The sequence below is a fragment of the Panthera leo genome, chromosome B2 (genome assembly GCF_018350215.1).
Source record: "Panthera leo isolate Ple1 chromosome B2, P.leo_Ple1_pat1.1, whole genome shotgun sequence".
In the NCBI taxonomy this organism is placed as follows: Eukaryota; Metazoa; Chordata; class Mammalia; order Carnivora; family Felidae; genus Panthera; species Panthera leo.
In genome coordinates, this window is record NC_056683.1 from 34826675 (window position 1) to 34844637 (window position 17963).

Here is a 17963-nt window from a genome sequence, read left to right on the forward strand (position 1 = left end):
ATCTGTTCACCTTTAATAGAAAACATTAGCAGGGTTATTACTATGCATAAATAGAAAAACATAATGTAACTAGGCCAAAGTCAATGATAGGTGATTAAAATAGTTAAAGGAACATAGTGGTTTTTACATAAGAATGGACAGAGGGCCTCAGTTGGGTTAAGCCTCCGACTTCGACTTCGGCTCAGGTCATAATCACACGGTTTGTGAGTTTGAGCCCTGTGTCGGGCTCTGTGCTGACAGCTTAGAGCCTGGAGCATGCTTCGGATTCTGTGTCTCCCTCCCCCTCTCTCTGCCCCTCCCATGCTCATGCTCTGTCTCTCAATGATAAATAAACATTAAAAAAAATTTTTTTTTAAAGAACAGATGGAAAAGACTGGGATTTGTTTGAAATGAAGGTTTGGCACAGATGTGACTACTTTCTAAATCTGATTTCTAGAGTACAGGTGAAGGGTAGATTGGTTTATGTAGCAAATTCTGTGGCATCCTACCTTATCACCACCCAGATTACTCTGAAGTTATTAAAAAAAAAAAAAAAAAAGGATACTACCTTTTAAAAGATCATACCCTTGTGGGATGCCTGAGTGGCTCACTCAGTTAAGTGTCTCTTGATTTCAGCTCAGGTCATGATCTCCCGGTTTATGAGATTGAACCCCTGTGCAGAGCCTGCTTGGGATCTCTCTCTCTCCTTCTCTCTTTGCCCCTGTCCTGCTTTGCACATGCGTGCTTGGATGCTCTCAAATTAAAAAAAAAAAAAAAATCATACCTTTGTACCATTAACAGTCTGAAAGCATTATGCTTTTGAGATAGATCCATATTAGGGTTGTTTGCCCCTGACCACTTTACAACTAGATTTTAAAATCTATTCAAAAAATGTTGACTAGTTCAGTGGCAAGATATTGAACTTAATGGCACAGTGATCCATGTAATTATCTTACATTCTTCAGAAATAATTGGTTAGAGGAAATTGCAAGTAAGAAAAAAATACATAGACATTATCTAGAGGTTATTTTGGATTAATACTCGAGATGATTATGTTCTAAGGAGAAACTGTGGTGTGTCCATTTTAAGGTGTAAGGAATATGTGGAGATACTTCCACCATCAAAGATTGTATGTAAATTTTCCAAGATGGGAGATTATGATGCTGTTCCAGGTCAGCAAAATGAAGACTTAACAAAGAATGGGCCTTCATGCGAGGTCTATGATATAAATAATAAATATATTTGCGTAGTTCTTTACAGTGTATAAAAATGCTCTCCCATACTGTGTGGAAGTGAAGCTTCAGCCAGCTTGTTGGATGTTAAGTTTTCTCCGCTTAATGGCTATATAGTCTGAGTTCTGTTATTAATATATTTCTGACTCCTAGTTCTTTTCTGAAGCAGTCTCTTCATTTACTGTTAAGTGTGCCAGGGGGTGTCATGATCCTTTAGTTTTCGTAATTGTATGTTGCTGTGACTTTTAGGACTGTGTTTTGACCAAAGATAGTTTTGTAGCAATAGAGACTATATTATTGAAGTGCTTTGCTTATTTATTTTTTCCTTTTTCCTAGATCTGTTCTAAGGACCAAGATGCATTTGGGGGATGGTTACAGAATTGAACCATGATAGGCATTGAAAACATAAATTCAAAGTTGAATGAAACACCAATCCTGGAAGGGGAGTAGTAGTATGTTTAAAGTGGTTGCTCTGGTGTATGTTGAAAACTTGGTGTTAGTTAACTCTTCAGGTTTCAAAGTTTTGTTCTGTCATTCTAGAATTACAGAGGAATTACTTCATAGGAGACTTTGGGTAAATGTTGCATTAGGTAATTTCTTAGTGTGTGCCACTAAGCTTTAATCCTGAGATGATTTCTTGAAAAAAGGAGTTCTGACGCCAGATACATTTGGGAGAAGTCTGTAATCTGGGTCCTTTCTTGGAGCTTCATAGTATACTCTAATCTTGTTCGTTGAAGCATTGTTTGTAATAGTTAAGAAACAGCTTAAATATTCATGGATAGAAGAGTGGAATCAGACTATTCTACAGCAGTTAAGAAGGAACTGGGGCACCTGGGTGGCTTAGTCGGCTGAGCATCTGACTCTTGATTTCCGCTCAGGTCATGATCCCAGGGTTGTGGGATCGAGCCCTGCATCAGGCTCCATGGTCGATATTCTCTCTCTCTCTCTCTCTCTCTCTCTCTCTCTCTCTCTCTGCCTCTGCCCCTCCCCCTCTCTTTCCCCCTCCCCCTCTCCTTTCCCTCTTTCCCCTTCTCCATCTCCCCCTTTCTCCCCCCTCCCCCTTCCTCCCTGCCTGTCCCTCTGCCCCTCTCCCTCACTGGCTCTCTCCCTCTCTCTTTAAAAAAAAAAGAAGAAGAAGAAGGAATGAACCAGATCTTGATCTTTCAACATGGATGCATCTCAAGAACAGTAATTTAGAAAAACATTACAGAATGAGAATGATGGATGTATAGTATATAGTTTGTGTGTTCTTTTGAAACCATATGCTTTTACCAGCATATCTGTAGAGTATAAATTCATTTTTGTAAAGTCAAAAGGATTCAAACCAGCAAGCTGTGATATGGAGAAGTGATTGGGATTGGGGATGATGATCAAAGCATCCTTTTTTTTTTTTAATATTTTTTTTTAACGTTTATTTATTTTTGAGACAGAGAGAGACAGAGCATGAATGGGGGAGGGGCAGAGAGAGAGACACACACAGAATCGGAAGCAGGCTCCAGGCCCTGAGCCATCAGCCCAGAGCCCGACACGGGGCTCGAACTCACGGACGGCGAGATCGTGACCTGAGCTGAAGTCGGACGCTTAACTGACTGAGCCACCCAGGCGCCCCAAAGCATCCTTTTTAAGAAGGGAAATATTCATGTATTATTTGCAATAAAAATTAAATGCAAGTAAAATGCCTGTTAAGTGCTCAGAGGGCTACTTTCTTTTACCTCATTGGAGATGCCTAACTTGCTAAGTTTCAATTCCATCCTGCTGTGTATTAATTCAATTCATTATATACAAGTTAAACTTCATTTTGAGCCCTGATTCCACTAGGAAGAAACTGTTTTCAAACTATTCCATTGTAATGTGACTGTTCTTCACACATTTTAAGGAATAAATGAAGTAATTTATACAGTGTAGTCTGTGCAGATTCTCAAGAGATGGATTTATTCAGGCTTACCATCTTTGGTCCAGGAGGTCTTTAGGAGAGCAACAAAGAGAAGTTTGAACTTGGTTCTTGAGCCGCTAGTGGAAGAGCTGAGAAGCAGTATCTGTACTGCTCAGTGGAAACATTGCCATTCAAAACCTGTTAAGCTTAAAGAAGCAACCCCCCTTTTGGTCTTTCCATTGTTGGCAGTAATGCTCTTCCCAGTTCTATATCCTTTTCTTATCCTGTTCAGTAGACCTGATTTTGGCCTTTCTGAATCAAACTTGAGAGCAGTGGTGGTTTTGAGTTTACCAGTCCCTGGGGATCTTTTTTAACCTCTACATGTTACTGCCTTTAGTGACCTAACTTCTTCCTGAACTGGTGTTAGCATGCAGTCCATTTGCATAAAAATTGGTAGTGATGAAAGAGGATTCTTCTACCAGAACACCAAGTGGAAATCAGTACAGTATAAACTGAAAATGCTAATAAGTAGGGTGAACTTCAGAAATGTTTCGAGTAGCTGGGCATCCCTCAAGGATGGAAGGGCTGCAGGGCTTGATTGTCTGGAAGAAAGGTATGAAGCCTCCTGAACTGCCCTCCCCCGCCCCCCACATCTGCCTGATCAGCAAATGCCTTGCACGTGGCCGTAGCTCATTATGTGTTCTCGGTCATGACTGTGCACTGCTTGGGAGAGAGTTAGCCTTATCGCCAGTGACGTCTTCATGTAATTTTGAGGTGGGGGCTAGGGTTGAGGATAGGTGCAGAAAGAGAGAACTTATAAAGAAGAACTTGAGCACGATAAGTCAGATTTTGCTTGAGTACTCCCATAATACTCCCATGAGTATTATGGCTGTTTGTTTTTGTTTCCTATTGCTTAATTGTTGCAGGAACATATGTGTCTCAATTGTTTTTGAATAGAGGCAGGTTTTCTTTAATTGACCAGTTGGATTCTTCCCCTCTTTTGTGTCTGTGATATAAACATCATCAAATTATTGCACTACCATTTACTTTGTAGTATTGATCAAGATTGTGGCCAAAACTGTGGATTTGATATCTGTTTTTGGATACAGCTTAAAATTACTCCCAAGTAACAAGTTTATCAACATGCTTATATTCTTAGTGATGTGGTAAAGACCATTTAAATAAGCTCAATTCCTGTAAGTATAAAATTACAGAAATGTTTAAGATGTCATTTCTTCTCAGAACAAGACTGAGAGCTTTTGGTGAGTTCTCTAGTTTGGCTTTCTTTCCTTGGAAGTCCTTGGAAATCTGTTTTGAGAGCGTTCTAAATCCTGCATATTCCTGTCTTCTAGGATTTTTTTCTGGTCAAGCAGACAGTTCAGGATACAGAATCCAAGGATGAATGTTCACCGTGGCAGTGAGAGCGACAGGTTATTGCGGCAGGAGGCTGGCTGCCTGACGGATGAAAGCCCAGCTGCGGCACAAGAGAAAGAAACAAATAGCCTGGCTTCTTCTGGTCTTCAGAACCTTACTTATCCTCTAGGCCCCAGGAGCGATGGTATGACGCTTAGATCTTGACTTCATTTGGTGGGCTTTCCAACATCTGAGCATCCACTCTACCCAGAAGGCATGCATATTCTTTACCCAAATAAAATATCCAGCCAATTGGCTTAGCTTACATATCACAGCTCTATACAGCTGACCATCACAAAAAATCTCCACTTAATCAGTCCAGCATATCTAATGTGGCAATGATAGTATAAGAAAGATTGTCTTGGATTCCGAGTCAGAAGACACATTCAAATTCTAGCTCTGCTACTATCATCTGTAACCTTGGATGAGCTGCTTAATCTTTCTGAGCCCTGCTTTCTTAATCTGGAAGACAGGGATATTAATAATCTTCTTACTTCATGAGACCAAAAGACTTTTTAGTTATTGGACGTGCAGGCTCTTGATAAACTGTTAGGTTCTTCTTAATTTTTAATAAAGACAGTGGCAACACTAATAATATCAGTTACAGTTTATTGAGCATTCACTGTGCTAGGAACTTTACATACATTTTTTTTTTTTTCAATACAGGGTGGCAAATCTAGACCACTGCCTATTTTTGCAAATAAAAATTTTAAATAACAGCCATCATGTTTACATGATGCCTATTTGTTTACATATGGTCTTTGGCTCCTTTCCTGCTACAGTGACAGAGACCATGACCCACAAAACCCAAAATATTTACCTTCTGGCCTTTACAGAAAGTTTGCTGATCTCTGCTTAGATTAATCCTTGTACAGATGAGAAAAGTGAGGCTTCAGAAGCTTAGAAAACTTGTTCCGGTTCACACTGCTGGGAGTTAGGGGACTGGGATTTGAACTTGTGTCTTTCTGACCAGCGCCGTGCTCTTCTACATGTTTTAGCTGCCAGAGGAGCAGAGTGTGCCTGCCATCCTAGAGTGTACCGTCAGGGAGAATTTGTGCAGTGAGTTTCTTTTCCTACTCACCCATTTATGCTGGGTGCAACTTGAGGTGTCCTTCAGGAATCAGCCCGAGTTAAATTGCTTCGTTGCTGGGAGGGGGTGCAGGGGAGAGGGCAGCGGGCAGGGAGGGAATCGAGCATTCTAAAATCTGAATTTGTGGTGTAGGTACCTACTTTCAGTTTTTAGAACAGCGCTTTGAATGTGAAAGCCTGTCTTGGTGATTAAAGTGTTCTCTTGTTGTAAGCTTGCCTATGGATTTTGTGGAAGCTTGGCTCTTGGTATGCAGACACAGGGCCACATTGAAAATTTGTCAAAAGCTGTAGGACGTGAATCCTCAATAGGTTTTTGGTCTAGATTTTGGTTTCCTTTTCTCTAGAAGCAAATGGAGTGGGGGTGGGGGGAGTGAGTGTTCTCTAGGTCACAATTTATTTGGTTATCTAAGTGCCCAAAGTCAGACTCATTTCCCAGAGGTCATGGGCAGTAATCATGTTCGTGAATTATTGTGTACAAACTTAAAGTACATGAGGAATGGGAGATTTGGGGGGAAAAAAAGATTTGAAGAAAATGTAGAAAAGTGTTAATTTGTCAAATCTAGGTGTCAGGATATGCATATTGTTAACTCTGTGCTTTGGTATGTTTGAATTTTTTCCTTAAAAAACTTTTTTTTAACTTAAAATATATTAGGAGAACTGCCAATTTAAAAGAATCCTATGGCAATCCTTTATAAATACTTTCCCCTGATTGTCTTCTGTGTACATCCAGATTTCAGCTACAGCATTTAGTTTTAAGCCTTTTTTGCATGATACAGTATTAACACACTTTGAAGTGCTCTCACATACTTTATTTCAGTTGATAAAATAATCCTGTGAGGGAGGTGGCGTGAACATTATTTTCATTTTACAGAAATGAACAAGGTTTGGAAAATTAAATAAATTACTTAAAATGACTCTTTGGTGATACTAGGATAGAAAACTGAGGTTCTGGGAATGAATCCTAACCCAAGGCCACTTGCAGTGGAACCTTTCTGCTGAGGGCAAGACTTGCCTTTACAAAAAATGGGGTGTTGGCAATGTTAGGATTCTTCTGTGCATAGTGAAAATGCATTTTTATGTGAATTTCTAGCAAAAGTAATGCATTAGACAATTAGAGACTATCATCCCTTCTGGGAAGTAAAATTTAGAAACATTTAGAAATTTTTGAATGTGGAAAATGAAATAGTTCCTGCACACAGAGGCAGCAGTTTCCTTAAAAAAAAAAAAAAAGAAAAGAAAAAACAGGAAATATAAGAGTATTATTTAGAACTAGAAGTGGAAACGGAAGTAAAAAGTGATTGCCTCTGTGAAACAAACAGGGGAGGGCACGGAGTGTGGTAGGGACTTGCTGGTTGTCCACAGAAATTCTTGAGTGTTTAAATTTTTTTAAGCCATGCACATAGTTTACTTTAAAAAATTTTAACCATTTTATTATAAAATGGGCATTATTGCCTTCATTCTCTCCTCCCCAACATACAAACCTGGAGAAAAGCTCAGGGTGATCCAATATGAGTTTCTAGTTTATTTTTCTTTGATTTGTTCGAGGCAAGAATTTTTTGCTTGTGAACACCTAAAAATGGGGGGTGGGGGGTAAGTTGGTTTTTTAAAGAAGAGCAGTTTTATTTTCCCCCCAAGCCTTTTTGCTGTCATGTTATTTTGATTTGTTTGTATGATCTTTTAGACCTTTCACTTGACTATGCCTCTCAGCCAGCAAATCTCCAGTTCCCTCACATAATGCCACTTCCCGAAGACATCAAAGGCTCCTGCTTCCAAAATGGGAATAAGCGGAACCATGAACCCTTTATGGCTCCAGAACGATTTGGAAACAGCACTGTGGGCTTTGGCAGTAACGTTCACTCCCAGGCGCCAGAGAAAGTGACACTTCTTGTAGATGGCACACGTTTTGTTGTGAATCCACAAATTTTCACTGCTCATCCGGATACCATGTTGGGAAGGTAATTGATGATAATTTCCTTCCAGATCCACTCTGTTCCCTATGAATAGAAATACCTGCTGTTTATCTTGCACTAGAATGAGGAAAAGAAGCACTGATTGCTTATTTTTCTACCTTCATACTTTTATGAGACAGGGAGGGCAAGCTTGTAAAACACCTTATATCTGTTGATAATTTGGGGGATGTACTTAATTTCTTTACAAAGCCAGTATAGTAAAATGAGCCCCCACAACTACCTGAGCAGTCAGAACTGTGGAAAATAATCTGCTGAGTAGCATTCCTTAGTCCTCGATAAACTCACTCTAAAGCAGAAGTCAGAGACCTGATTTCTATTACCCCATAGTTTGTATACCTCACAAAAGTAATAATCTTCTGAGTTCCACGTCAAAGATCTAGAGTTAAGGTGAGATCTATGTTGTTGTTTTTTTTCTTTTGTCTTTTAATAAAAGATAGAATTAGACATGGGTTCCACATGACATAAGAACAAAGGCATTTTACTAAAGAGCATTTCACCTGCCATCCATTGCCCGTTATGCTTGGCAGGAGGATTATGCTGTCGTTTTCTAATGTCTCCATCACTATTCAAGTTTTCCAAAGCCAAATCTTTATATCTGGCTCTTTCATTGTTTCGTGATTGAGCTCTCTTTTCTTCATGTTCGACCCTCTGTGCTGCTTTTAGACTGTAGTCTTACCATCTCCTGCCTCCAGCATTTTAGGGTTAGAGTTTAGGAAATGGAAAGAGCCTGCCAAGGAGGAGCACTGTCCAGAAAGTATTCTTGGAGCCTGGGCTGGGAGTGAGGAGATTCTCTTTCTGGCCAACCACAGACCTTAACATGAGGAAGAGCAGATTGGGGTAGGAGTAAAAACAATAACTTGTATGTGTACACACAAACACTTGGCTTTTGAGGGTTTTTATCTACTTCGAAGTAGATCTTATTTAAAGATCTAACCTCACTCAGGACTTTGATTTAGAAATCAAAATGGACCATACTCATTTGTTGAGTTTTAGGCTAAATGGAATCCAGCTATTCAAATATATTTATATTTGAACATATACATAGAGATTCATGATGAACCATTTTTAACCAGAATCAAACTTGTATATTTCTCAGACATCTGAATTAAGACTAAACTAGGACATTAAAACATTTTCCAAATTGGCCCTATAGTTTATCAGACTTGACTTCCTGTCCTCGGTCTTGGTATCACTACACTATTGCACCCCCCTCCCCCGCTTCAAAGTCAGCATTAGCCTCAACACAGGCTGCTCTTTGAGGTAGATTGGCTCTGAAAACAGTGACCAAGAGAAGCAAGCAAGCATTTTCTGGGTAATAGATTAATAGACTCTTGGGTGACGCCCTTTGAATCTAGGAATGAGTTGTCCCATGACAAGAGAGTCTGATTCTTTATCTGGGTGGTTCATCAGCTGAGTCAGCTGAAGTCATCTGTTCTGAGAGTTGCTTGGGTTTGCTCTGTCCTGAGGTTATATACCGTGTGCATAAGCCTAGGCAGTGAGCTTACAGGTGTGGGCCAGTAGTCACAAGGGGACAAGCTGAGAGATTGCGAATGGATTAACATTAATCCATGTCACTACCAGATAGAGAACTCTGAGCTTAGGTTCCGCTGATGATACTTGGGGGGCGGGGAGGGGGGGTGGATTACATGGCACGTTGACTATTTTGATTCATAGCTGTCTTGGCTAAACTTCAGCCAGAATGTTCCAGAAACATGTCAGCATTCTTTGAAGACACTTATCAAGATGGATTTCTTCTGTATGGTATAGTGGTTTGAAAAGCATGTTATTTGGAGTCTTTTTCAGACCTCTGAAAAGCAGCCAATTTAGGGTGGCGGATAACAGTTTTGAACGTTGAACATAGGGGTTCCCAGCAGATTCAGGAAGGAAGTGGCAGTGAGGCCCAGTTGGAAACTTAAGTCGGGCTGGCTGAAGATCCCGACTGTCTGCCTTGTCCCTCACTCTGGTTTCCCATTCCATAACTCAGATGTACAGTGGGAGTGGTGGAAGTCGTGAGGCCAGTTTTACTGGAGGGAGGAAGGATGGGAAAAGAGTAAGAAAAAGGAAGATCTCCCTGTGCCCTCATGACTTCTGAGTTCATGCGCAGAGCAGACCCCTCTGAACTATGTCAAACCACTGATGAGCCTAGTATCTACCATCCCTGCCTAGTTGACCTGAAGTTCCCATCATTAGAGCTACTCCTCGGATGGAAGAGGGGCGTTTCCCCCAGAACTCCAGCATTAAAAAAATGTATCAGGAAACAGAGAACATTAACATCTACACCTAGCGCTCTGGATTCATCTATCACGTTAGATGTTTGAACAGCAAAACTCAGAAATACTGAGGACTGGCATCCTAGGTAATGCTAATTGAGGGAGGAAAAGAACAGGAAGGGTCAGGAGCGTGAGACCCCCTGTCTTCTTGAGCTGCCAGTTTATAGGTGGGTTCCTCGGTGGTGGGGAGGGCTTGAGAGGCAACCCTCACACACTCCAGAGATTTTCCAACTTGATTTGCTGTCCCAGAAGCACCACAGGTGAACCTGGAGGACTTGCTGCTTCATTTCTCCTTTGCTCAAATGCTGAAAGCAATTGCTGCCACCTTTTCTGTCTGGAGGGAGCTTCTTAATAGGGGTTGGATCCCACCACTGTGTTTTTAATTTATGAGTTCTTAAACTATGGGAACGTGGAATGGAGTCTTACTGAATGAGGTGTCAAGGGGTCAGCCTCCTCTGTGAAGAATCCAGCTGGACTGCAGAAGGTAACATTGTTGCCTGGTATCTTTCAGAATGTTTGGACCAGGAAGAGAGTACAACTTCACTCGGCCCAATGAGAAGGGAGAGTATGAGATTGCTGAAGGAATCAGTGCAACTGTATTTCGAACCGTGCTGGTGTGTAGGAGCCTTTTTGTTACCTCCTCTTCCCCAGGGGCAGGCACAGACTCAAGTCAGAAGACTTGAGGTCTCCATCAGATTGTTAACTGACTTTCGGTCTGTAGTTCCGTTATTGCCCTTCCCTCTTTATTTTCTATTGTGGTAACTTTTAAGTACTTCTTGCCTGTCAGGTATCAAGTTGGGATTAAGCATGCCAGGAGAGCCAGGAGCCACTTGGCCATCTGATAAGTCATCCAGCTTGGTGGTAGTTCTAGTATCCTATCAGTTTAACAGAACTAGGAATGAATAGGGGGTTGAGGAAGTAAGTTTTCGTCTTGTTCTTCGCCTTCATTTCTTATTTTTAATCTGTTTACAGGATTATTACAAAACTGGTATCATTAATTGTCCAGATGGCATCTCTATTCCAGACCTTAGAGATACATGTGATTATCTCTGCATAAACTTTGACTTCAACACTATCCGATGTCAAGATCTGAGTGAGTACAGGAGCACTCCCAGCTGCATTTGAGCCGCTGAACTTTGAGTTTGCTTGAAATTGACTGGTAACTTTTTGTTAGTAGAGTTTCAAGCGTAAATTAAAAATCATCTGCCCGAGGCAGGTATTGTGATACTAACCCATTCCCTCTCTCATGCTTCAAAGCACTGTGAGGAAGTATACAAAAGAGAACATGTGTTGGGTTCTAAATCTAGCTTGTCAAGTGAGTCACCAAGCTAATTGCTTCCCCTCCTAGGACCTGGTGTCTCAGTTCTTTAATAAATAAGGATACTGATTCTTGGACATGAGTGAGCCTTCCCTCATAAAGTCAAACAGCATAAATTGGCTGGGTTCTTCTTAGAATTATTTTTATCATTATTTTTTTTTAATTTTTAAAATTTCTTTTAATGTTTTTTACTTACTTTTGAGAGAGAGAACATAAGCAGGGGGAGGAAGAGAAAGAGGGGGGAGACACAGAATCCAAAGCGGGTTCCAGGCTCTGACCTGTCAGCGCAGAGCCCGATGAGGGGTTCAAACTCACAGACTGTGAGATCATGACCTGAGCCGAAGTCATATGCTTTAACCCGCTGAGCCATCCAGGTGCCCCTTAATGTTTGTTTATTTTGAGACAGAGAGCAAGTGAGGGAGCGGCAGAGAGAGGGGGAGAGAGAAAGAATCCCAAGCAGGGCTGGATTCAGGGCTTGATCTCATGGAGCATGAGATCATGACCTGAGCTGAAATCAAGAGTCAGATGCTTAACCAACTGAGCCACCCAGGTGCCCTATTTTTATTATTGTTATTGTTTACTAATAGCTTTATAGCTGTGAACTTGCTTAATTCTTACAACAGTTAGCCCTGAAAGCCAGGTGATAACCCCATGTAACAAATGAGAAGACTGAGAAATTAGCATGTTCAAAGCTCTAAGCATTAAAGCTGGGATTAGAACTGATTGACTGCAAATGCCATTTTCTTATCATCTCCTAGCCTTCCTGAAGTTATTTTAAAAACTATTCTTTGAGGTTCATGATACATTTCCCTGCATACTCCATGAAGTTCTCTAGACTTGTGGTTTCCCTACTGAGTTTAGCACACAGTTAGAGCAAGTCCCTTGGTGTCATTAAACTTAGATTATTCCTCTTCTGTGGTACTGTAACTCCATGAAATTGGGGTCCAGAGCATCTTGAGAAGAGGTACTACAGTCATCCCCAGACAGCAGTTGTATCTCTTGTAGAATTAATGTTTATGGTTTGACTTGTACAGCTAACAAAACCGCACTTGTTCAGAATGCTCAGGGATTATTGAGCATGAGAAAGTTAAAGAGTAATGGAATGTGAAACATTTAACAAAATCAGTTTAATTAGCACTTCAGAGCAAGAAACAATTTCTGCCTTTAAAATGGGCCACCTCTCCGGAACTTATCAGTGACAACAGCCATTATTACCTCATAGTCTTTTTCACTCCGGTAATCTCTGCGCTAGGGCAGATAGGACGTTCACCTGCATTTTCTCTCCCCAGGCGCTTTACTGCATGAACTGTCTAATGATGGTGCTCACAAGCAGTTTGACCACTACCTCGAAGAGTTGATCTTGCCCATCATGGTGGGCTGTGCCAAGAAAGGGGAGCGAGAGTGCCACATCGTCGTGCTGACGGATGAGGATTCTGTGGACTGGGATGAAGACCACCCCCCTCCCATGGGGGAGGAATATTCCCAAAGTAGGAGCCCCCTGCACGGTGTAGATGTTTTCAGCGGGAAACATGCTGCCTAGAGTAACAGCTGCATCCTGTAACCAGCATGACTGTCACTGTTAAGCTGGCAGTGAGCACACTCACCTGGTGCAGTCTAGTGATGCACATCTAACTTTTATGCGGCTTATATGACATTGTTATTCCTCCCACTCCTGCCCCCGATGTCTGATACTGTGGCAGTGTGGTGGCGATACCGAGGCCATTAATTGGTGGTGTCATTCTTCTCTCCATTTGTGTCATTTTTAAACCCTTTAAAAAAATTTTTTTTAACGTTTGTTTTTGAGAGAGACAAAGCATGAGCAGGGGAGGGACAGAGAGAGATAAGGAGACACAGAATCTGAAGCAGGCTCCAGGCTCTGAGCTATCAGCACAGAGCCCGACACGGGGGCTGAAACTCACAAACCACGAGATCATGACTTGAGCCAAAGTCTGATGCTTAACTGACTGAGCCACCCAGGCGCCCCAAATCCTTTTGAATTGGTAACAGTTCAGAAAGTACAAAAGGTTATACATTGAAAAGTCTTGATCCCATCCCTGCCTCATCTACCCAGTTTTCCTTCTCTGTTTCTTTTATATCTTCCCAGGTGTATTCAGTGCACGACCAATTACATACATGATTTTTCCTTTTTTTTTTTCCAAATAATACCCTATTCTACAGACTGTCCAGTACCATGTCTTAACATAAAAACCTTCCGTGATCTTTTTTTATGGCTGTATGGTATTCTACTGCATGGCTGTGCCATAATTGATTTAACTAGCTGTGTTGTTGATTTAAGCTATAAATTATAAATGATGCTGCAATAAATATCCTTTTAAACATAGTCTTTTCACACACATGTATCTCTGTGGAATGATAGTCCTAAAGGGGCACCCGGCTGGCTCAGTTAGTAGAGCCTGCAACCCCCTCATCTCAGAGTTGAGTTCAAGCCCCATGTTGGGGTATAGGGATTACTTAAAAAAATAAAATCTTTATTAAAAAAAGTTTCCTAGAAATGGAATTTCTGTGCCAAAGCTTTGTTCCTTTATAATTTTGGTAGATGCTGCCAAAGTTTCCTCCACAAAGGTTAAACCATCTCAAAACAACATGTGACAGGTTTCCCACACCCTCAACAAAACAGCGTTTTATTAAACTTTCATCTTTGCCACTCTGATAGGTAAAAAATAGCCTCTCATTTGAATGTTTCAATCTGCATTTCTCATTTCATGATCAAGACTCACCATCTTTTCGTTTTTAAGAGCCATTTTAATTTCCTCTTCTGTAACTTTATTTGTGCCTTTTGCCCATTACAGAATGGATTGTTAGTCTTTTACTTAGTGATTTGTGAAAGCTCTGTGACCACTCTTTATATATTAAGGAAATCAGCCCTTTGTAATAAGAGTTGCAGATAGTTTTCCCAGTTGGTTGTCTTTTTAGTTGTGTTAATGGTGATTTGGCTACGCAGCAGTGTTTTGGGTTTTTTTATGTAGTTGAATATATCAGTTTTTATTTTGTGGCTTCTGGCTTTTATGCCGTACCCAGAAAGGTCTTCCACACCCTGAGACTATAAAAATTTCTCACGTGGTTTCTTTCTTATGTTTGATCTATTAACATTTAATCTGTGATCCAACTGGATTTTTTTTCTTTTTTTCTTTTTTTTTTTTTTTTGGCGTCAGTGTCAGATATATCTTTCATTAGTCTGATTCTCTTAGCTCATCTCCCTCCTCTTTTGGAAGTCTTTACTCCGTGACTAACCCAGTTTTTCTTTTTTCCAGTTCTTTATAGCTCCAAGCTCTATAGATTCTTCAAATATATTGAGAATCGTGATGTCGCTAAAACAGTGTTAAAGGAGCGGGGCCTGAAAAACATTCGCATTGGAATTGAAGGTAATAAACATCCCAGTTAGTATACAGCTTGCTTGGCTTATGGAGCAGGTTGTATCTATGGGCACAGCTTAGGTCCTTAAAACTCAGCTTCCAGAGGACCTAGAGAATAGGCACATATGAAAACCACATTCCTACCCCTTTGAAGGATTCCTGTTTTTTTGTTTGCCCTAACGTTTCCTTTTCATGTTGTATCTAGTTGTAAATGCTTTAAAACAGCTGCAGGAAGAAGTTCCACCTTAACTGTTTGGGACAAAGAGCAGTGAGGACTAAGGACACTGGTGGGCTCACCAAGTGCGAGGGCCATTCCTCCAGGTCTTGGTGAGGATCTTTTTGGGATCTGGAAGGGTCCTTCTGAAAACTATAGCTTGGAGACTCAAAATTTTAATTTTTTCCACCACATACCTTGGAGGAAGGTCTGTATGTGTAGATAGAACTGCTTTAAATGATCTTGAGCAATGACTCCCAACCGGTGGTCTCATGGAGGGGTCTTAGACACTGATTCTTAGAGAATGCTGAAGCTATTCTGGTCACACCTCCACTAGTGTTTTTTTAATCTCGCTGTCTCAGTCTTGCCCACAGAGCCCATCAGATCTTCACTGTGTCTGACTTAGGTTGGAATTTCAAGTTGGAAGAGATTTTTGAGATCTGTTAAATCTCTTTCCACTGTGTCATTCTTTGGTAACTGGAAACTCCCGGAACAAGGTGATAAGGATTACTCCATTTCCCAGAGAAGCCCATCCACTGTTCTACCATTAGAATATTTTTCTAGTAGATCTAGTAGATCACTTCCTCTGTCTTCTGTCTTCTTTCTAGTTCTAGCCTCTGAAGCTACTTTGAGTAAGATTTCTCCCATTTCCATGTGATAGCCTTTCGGATTTTTTAGGCAACATTCCTGTTTTTTCCTTGAGGCTACACATTACACACCTTCTTAACTGCTTCTCTTACAGCGTGTTCTCTACGCAGTAGAATTAGAGGACTGGAGTTAGCCATGGCCTAGAAAGACTTCTCTGGTATTGCTGCCAGGAACTAACAGCTTCTGAAATTATGCACCCTGCCATTAGAAGGGATAGAATTTTTACTTCCTTTCTAAGGGATAAGACCTATTCACCCGGATAGATGGGAAGTGCGCGTGTAGGTGGCTGGGAGTGGCAGAGCATGGTCAGGGGTCATTTCCCCAGTAGTTTTCATGCACAGTCTTTGAATTTGGGAGACAATTGATGTGGTTAGGGAAGGGAAAGTATGGAAGCTGGAGTGAGCAATTTGCTGGAGTCATGGGAATGGCCTTTTGCTTTATTTCAGGTTATCCTACCTGTAAAGAAAAAATTAAGAGAAGACCTGGTGGCCGATCTGAAGTAATCTATAATTATGTGCAGCGCCCCTTTATCCAGATGTCATGGGAAAAGGAAGAAGGGAAGAGTCGCCACGTGGATTTCCAGTGTGTCCGAAGCAAATCCCTCACTAATCTGGTGGCTGCTGGAGAAGATGTCTTAGAGGACCAGGAGATATTAATGCACCACCCACCCCAAGTGGATGAACTTGACCGGCTGAATGCCCCACTTTCTCAGATGGCTTCTAATGACTTTCAAGATTAGGGCCAGCTATGGACCTACCCCTCTTCGGAGCACTTCTCTGTCCAGAATGTCCACCGCCAGTCCTCCCATGGTTTGTCTCACCCTGAGTAGGAGACATGCTTCTCCATCCTCTCCCTTTCTCCCACAAATAACCTGTGTCCTTTTCATTACTGAGAAATCTGTGCCTCCGGCAGGGGATGAAAGGCACTCACTGGTAAATAAGCCACCAGCTTGGCAGTGGCCCTGGTAACTTGAAAATTTGGGGTCTGGTGCTGTTTACTCAGTCTTTGCATAACTGCAAAAAGCAGGAAAGGAAGTCAAGACTCCTGTTGCCTCCTATTCATCAAAGCAGTCCTCATCCTTTACACTTTGTTCTTGGCTTTTGTTTTGTTTGTTTTATACCAGGCGAAGTGAATTACTGAGCAGCAAAGGGACCAGACTTTAAGAAGAGACAATCTCTGGCTTCCACAACCAGGTACTAACGGGATTCTTATTCAGGATTTAATGAAGATGCCATTCCTGGTGGTCTCTGTGCCCAGATTGCATCCGGAAGACCTAGGCTGTCATCAAAATGTCCAAAAGGAAATTTCTTAAAGAGTTTAAGTTCAGCTTTGTTTTTCATTAATGCGACGAATAATTCAAAACCATACAGATTCTTTGACAGGAACTCTAGTAATAGTGGAACAGTGTTTATGAAACCTTTTTAGGCTCAAGGTTTTTGAGCCAACACAAATCAATTATTTGGAATGAAATTCACAACTCAAGTACAAGAACCTCTCCAAATCAGGCCACTTTGATCATCCTGTCTCGGAATCTGGTGTGAAGCCTTTAGGTCTTCACCCTAGGGCAGCACATTGCTATGGGTGTGGCTGGGAAACCTCAGTTGATACGGTTTAAAGGTTTTCAAGAGATGAGCAGAAATTTCTCACAAGTGCTTAGTTTCTCAACAGAGACTTCTAAAAGCTCCAGGGAAGGGGACATTTGGGGTGAAGCTGAGTGCGGAAACATCACCTCACAGGCTTTGTCCCAACGCAGGATTTTTCTTTGTATGTTCTTTTCATACTGTGGAATTCTTTTGGATATCAGGATATTTGAAGTAGCCAGTTACACAGCTCACACTGCATAAAGAAACCATACTACTGTCATCCCCAAAGGAAGGATGAGTTGAAGGGATATTACACCTAGTAATTTTGTTTGATCTGTCGACTCTTGTGTTAATAATGCATTGGTGTAGGACAACCGAGATCACTCCCCCCAAGTACTAAACCATTTTCCCTTATGTCCCCATGGCTATTAGCAGAGCTAAATTTCAAGTCTAGAGCCAGATGTTAAGTGTCTGGGGATAATTTGTCATTTTGTGGTAAAGGTGGTCTTCTTATCACCTACCCAGAACCTTTACTCATCACAAATTTCAAAGAGGTACATAGTTTCCTTAACATCTTTAAGATAATGTGACTAGTTTTCTTAAATTCCATTCCCATAAGATACCATAGGACAAGTTAGTGGATTCCTTTTTTTTTTTTTTTTTTTTTTTTTTTTTTACTGTTTATTTTTTTGAGAGAGACAGACAATGCACGTTGTTGGGGCAGAGAGAGAGGGAGACACAGAATCTGAAGCAGGCTCCAGGCTCTGAGCTGTCAGCACAGAACCTGACATGGGGCTCGAACTCACAAGCTGTGAGATCATGACCTGAGCCGAAGTCGGATGCTCAACCTACTGAGCCACCCAGGTGCCCCAGTGGATTCCATTTTATGACTGCCCTAGTCCTAGTCCTCCAAAAGTAAAGTCAGATGGATGTCAAAAGCTGCTCTTTCCAGGCTTGAAGAACAAGAATGTTCTTAAGAAGTGTGTTGTCTTGTGCATGT

At 41.3% G+C, this 17963-nt stretch overlaps 1 protein-coding gene across 2 annotated transcripts in view; it reads left to right on the plus strand.

Annotated features, from left to right (window-relative positions):
* KCTD20 (potassium channel tetramerization domain containing 20) overlaps nucleotides 1-17657 on the plus strand; it is a 35714-nt gene extending 18057 nt beyond the window's left edge. Inside the window, exons 2-8 of one of the 2 annotated variants that reach the window (XM_042938576.1) lie at nucleotides 4437-4642; nucleotides 7268-7541; nucleotides 10338-10440; nucleotides 10799-10919; nucleotides 12434-12631; nucleotides 14417-14527; nucleotides 15827-17657. In XM_042938576.1, the coding sequence (XP_042794510.1) occupies nucleotides 4483-4642; nucleotides 7268-7541; nucleotides 10338-10440; nucleotides 10799-10919; nucleotides 12434-12631; nucleotides 14417-14527; nucleotides 15827-16119 (1260 nt within the window). In that variant the 5' untranslated portion in view covers nucleotides 4437-4482 and the 3' untranslated portion in view covers nucleotides 16120-17657. Of the gene's footprint in view, nucleotides 1-4436; nucleotides 4643-7267; nucleotides 7542-10337; nucleotides 10441-10798; nucleotides 10920-12433; nucleotides 12632-14416; nucleotides 14528-15826 lie in introns of those variants that run through there. The other variant, XM_042938578.1, reaches the window with a different exon arrangement.
* Nucleotides 17658-17963: the final 306 nt, after the last annotated feature.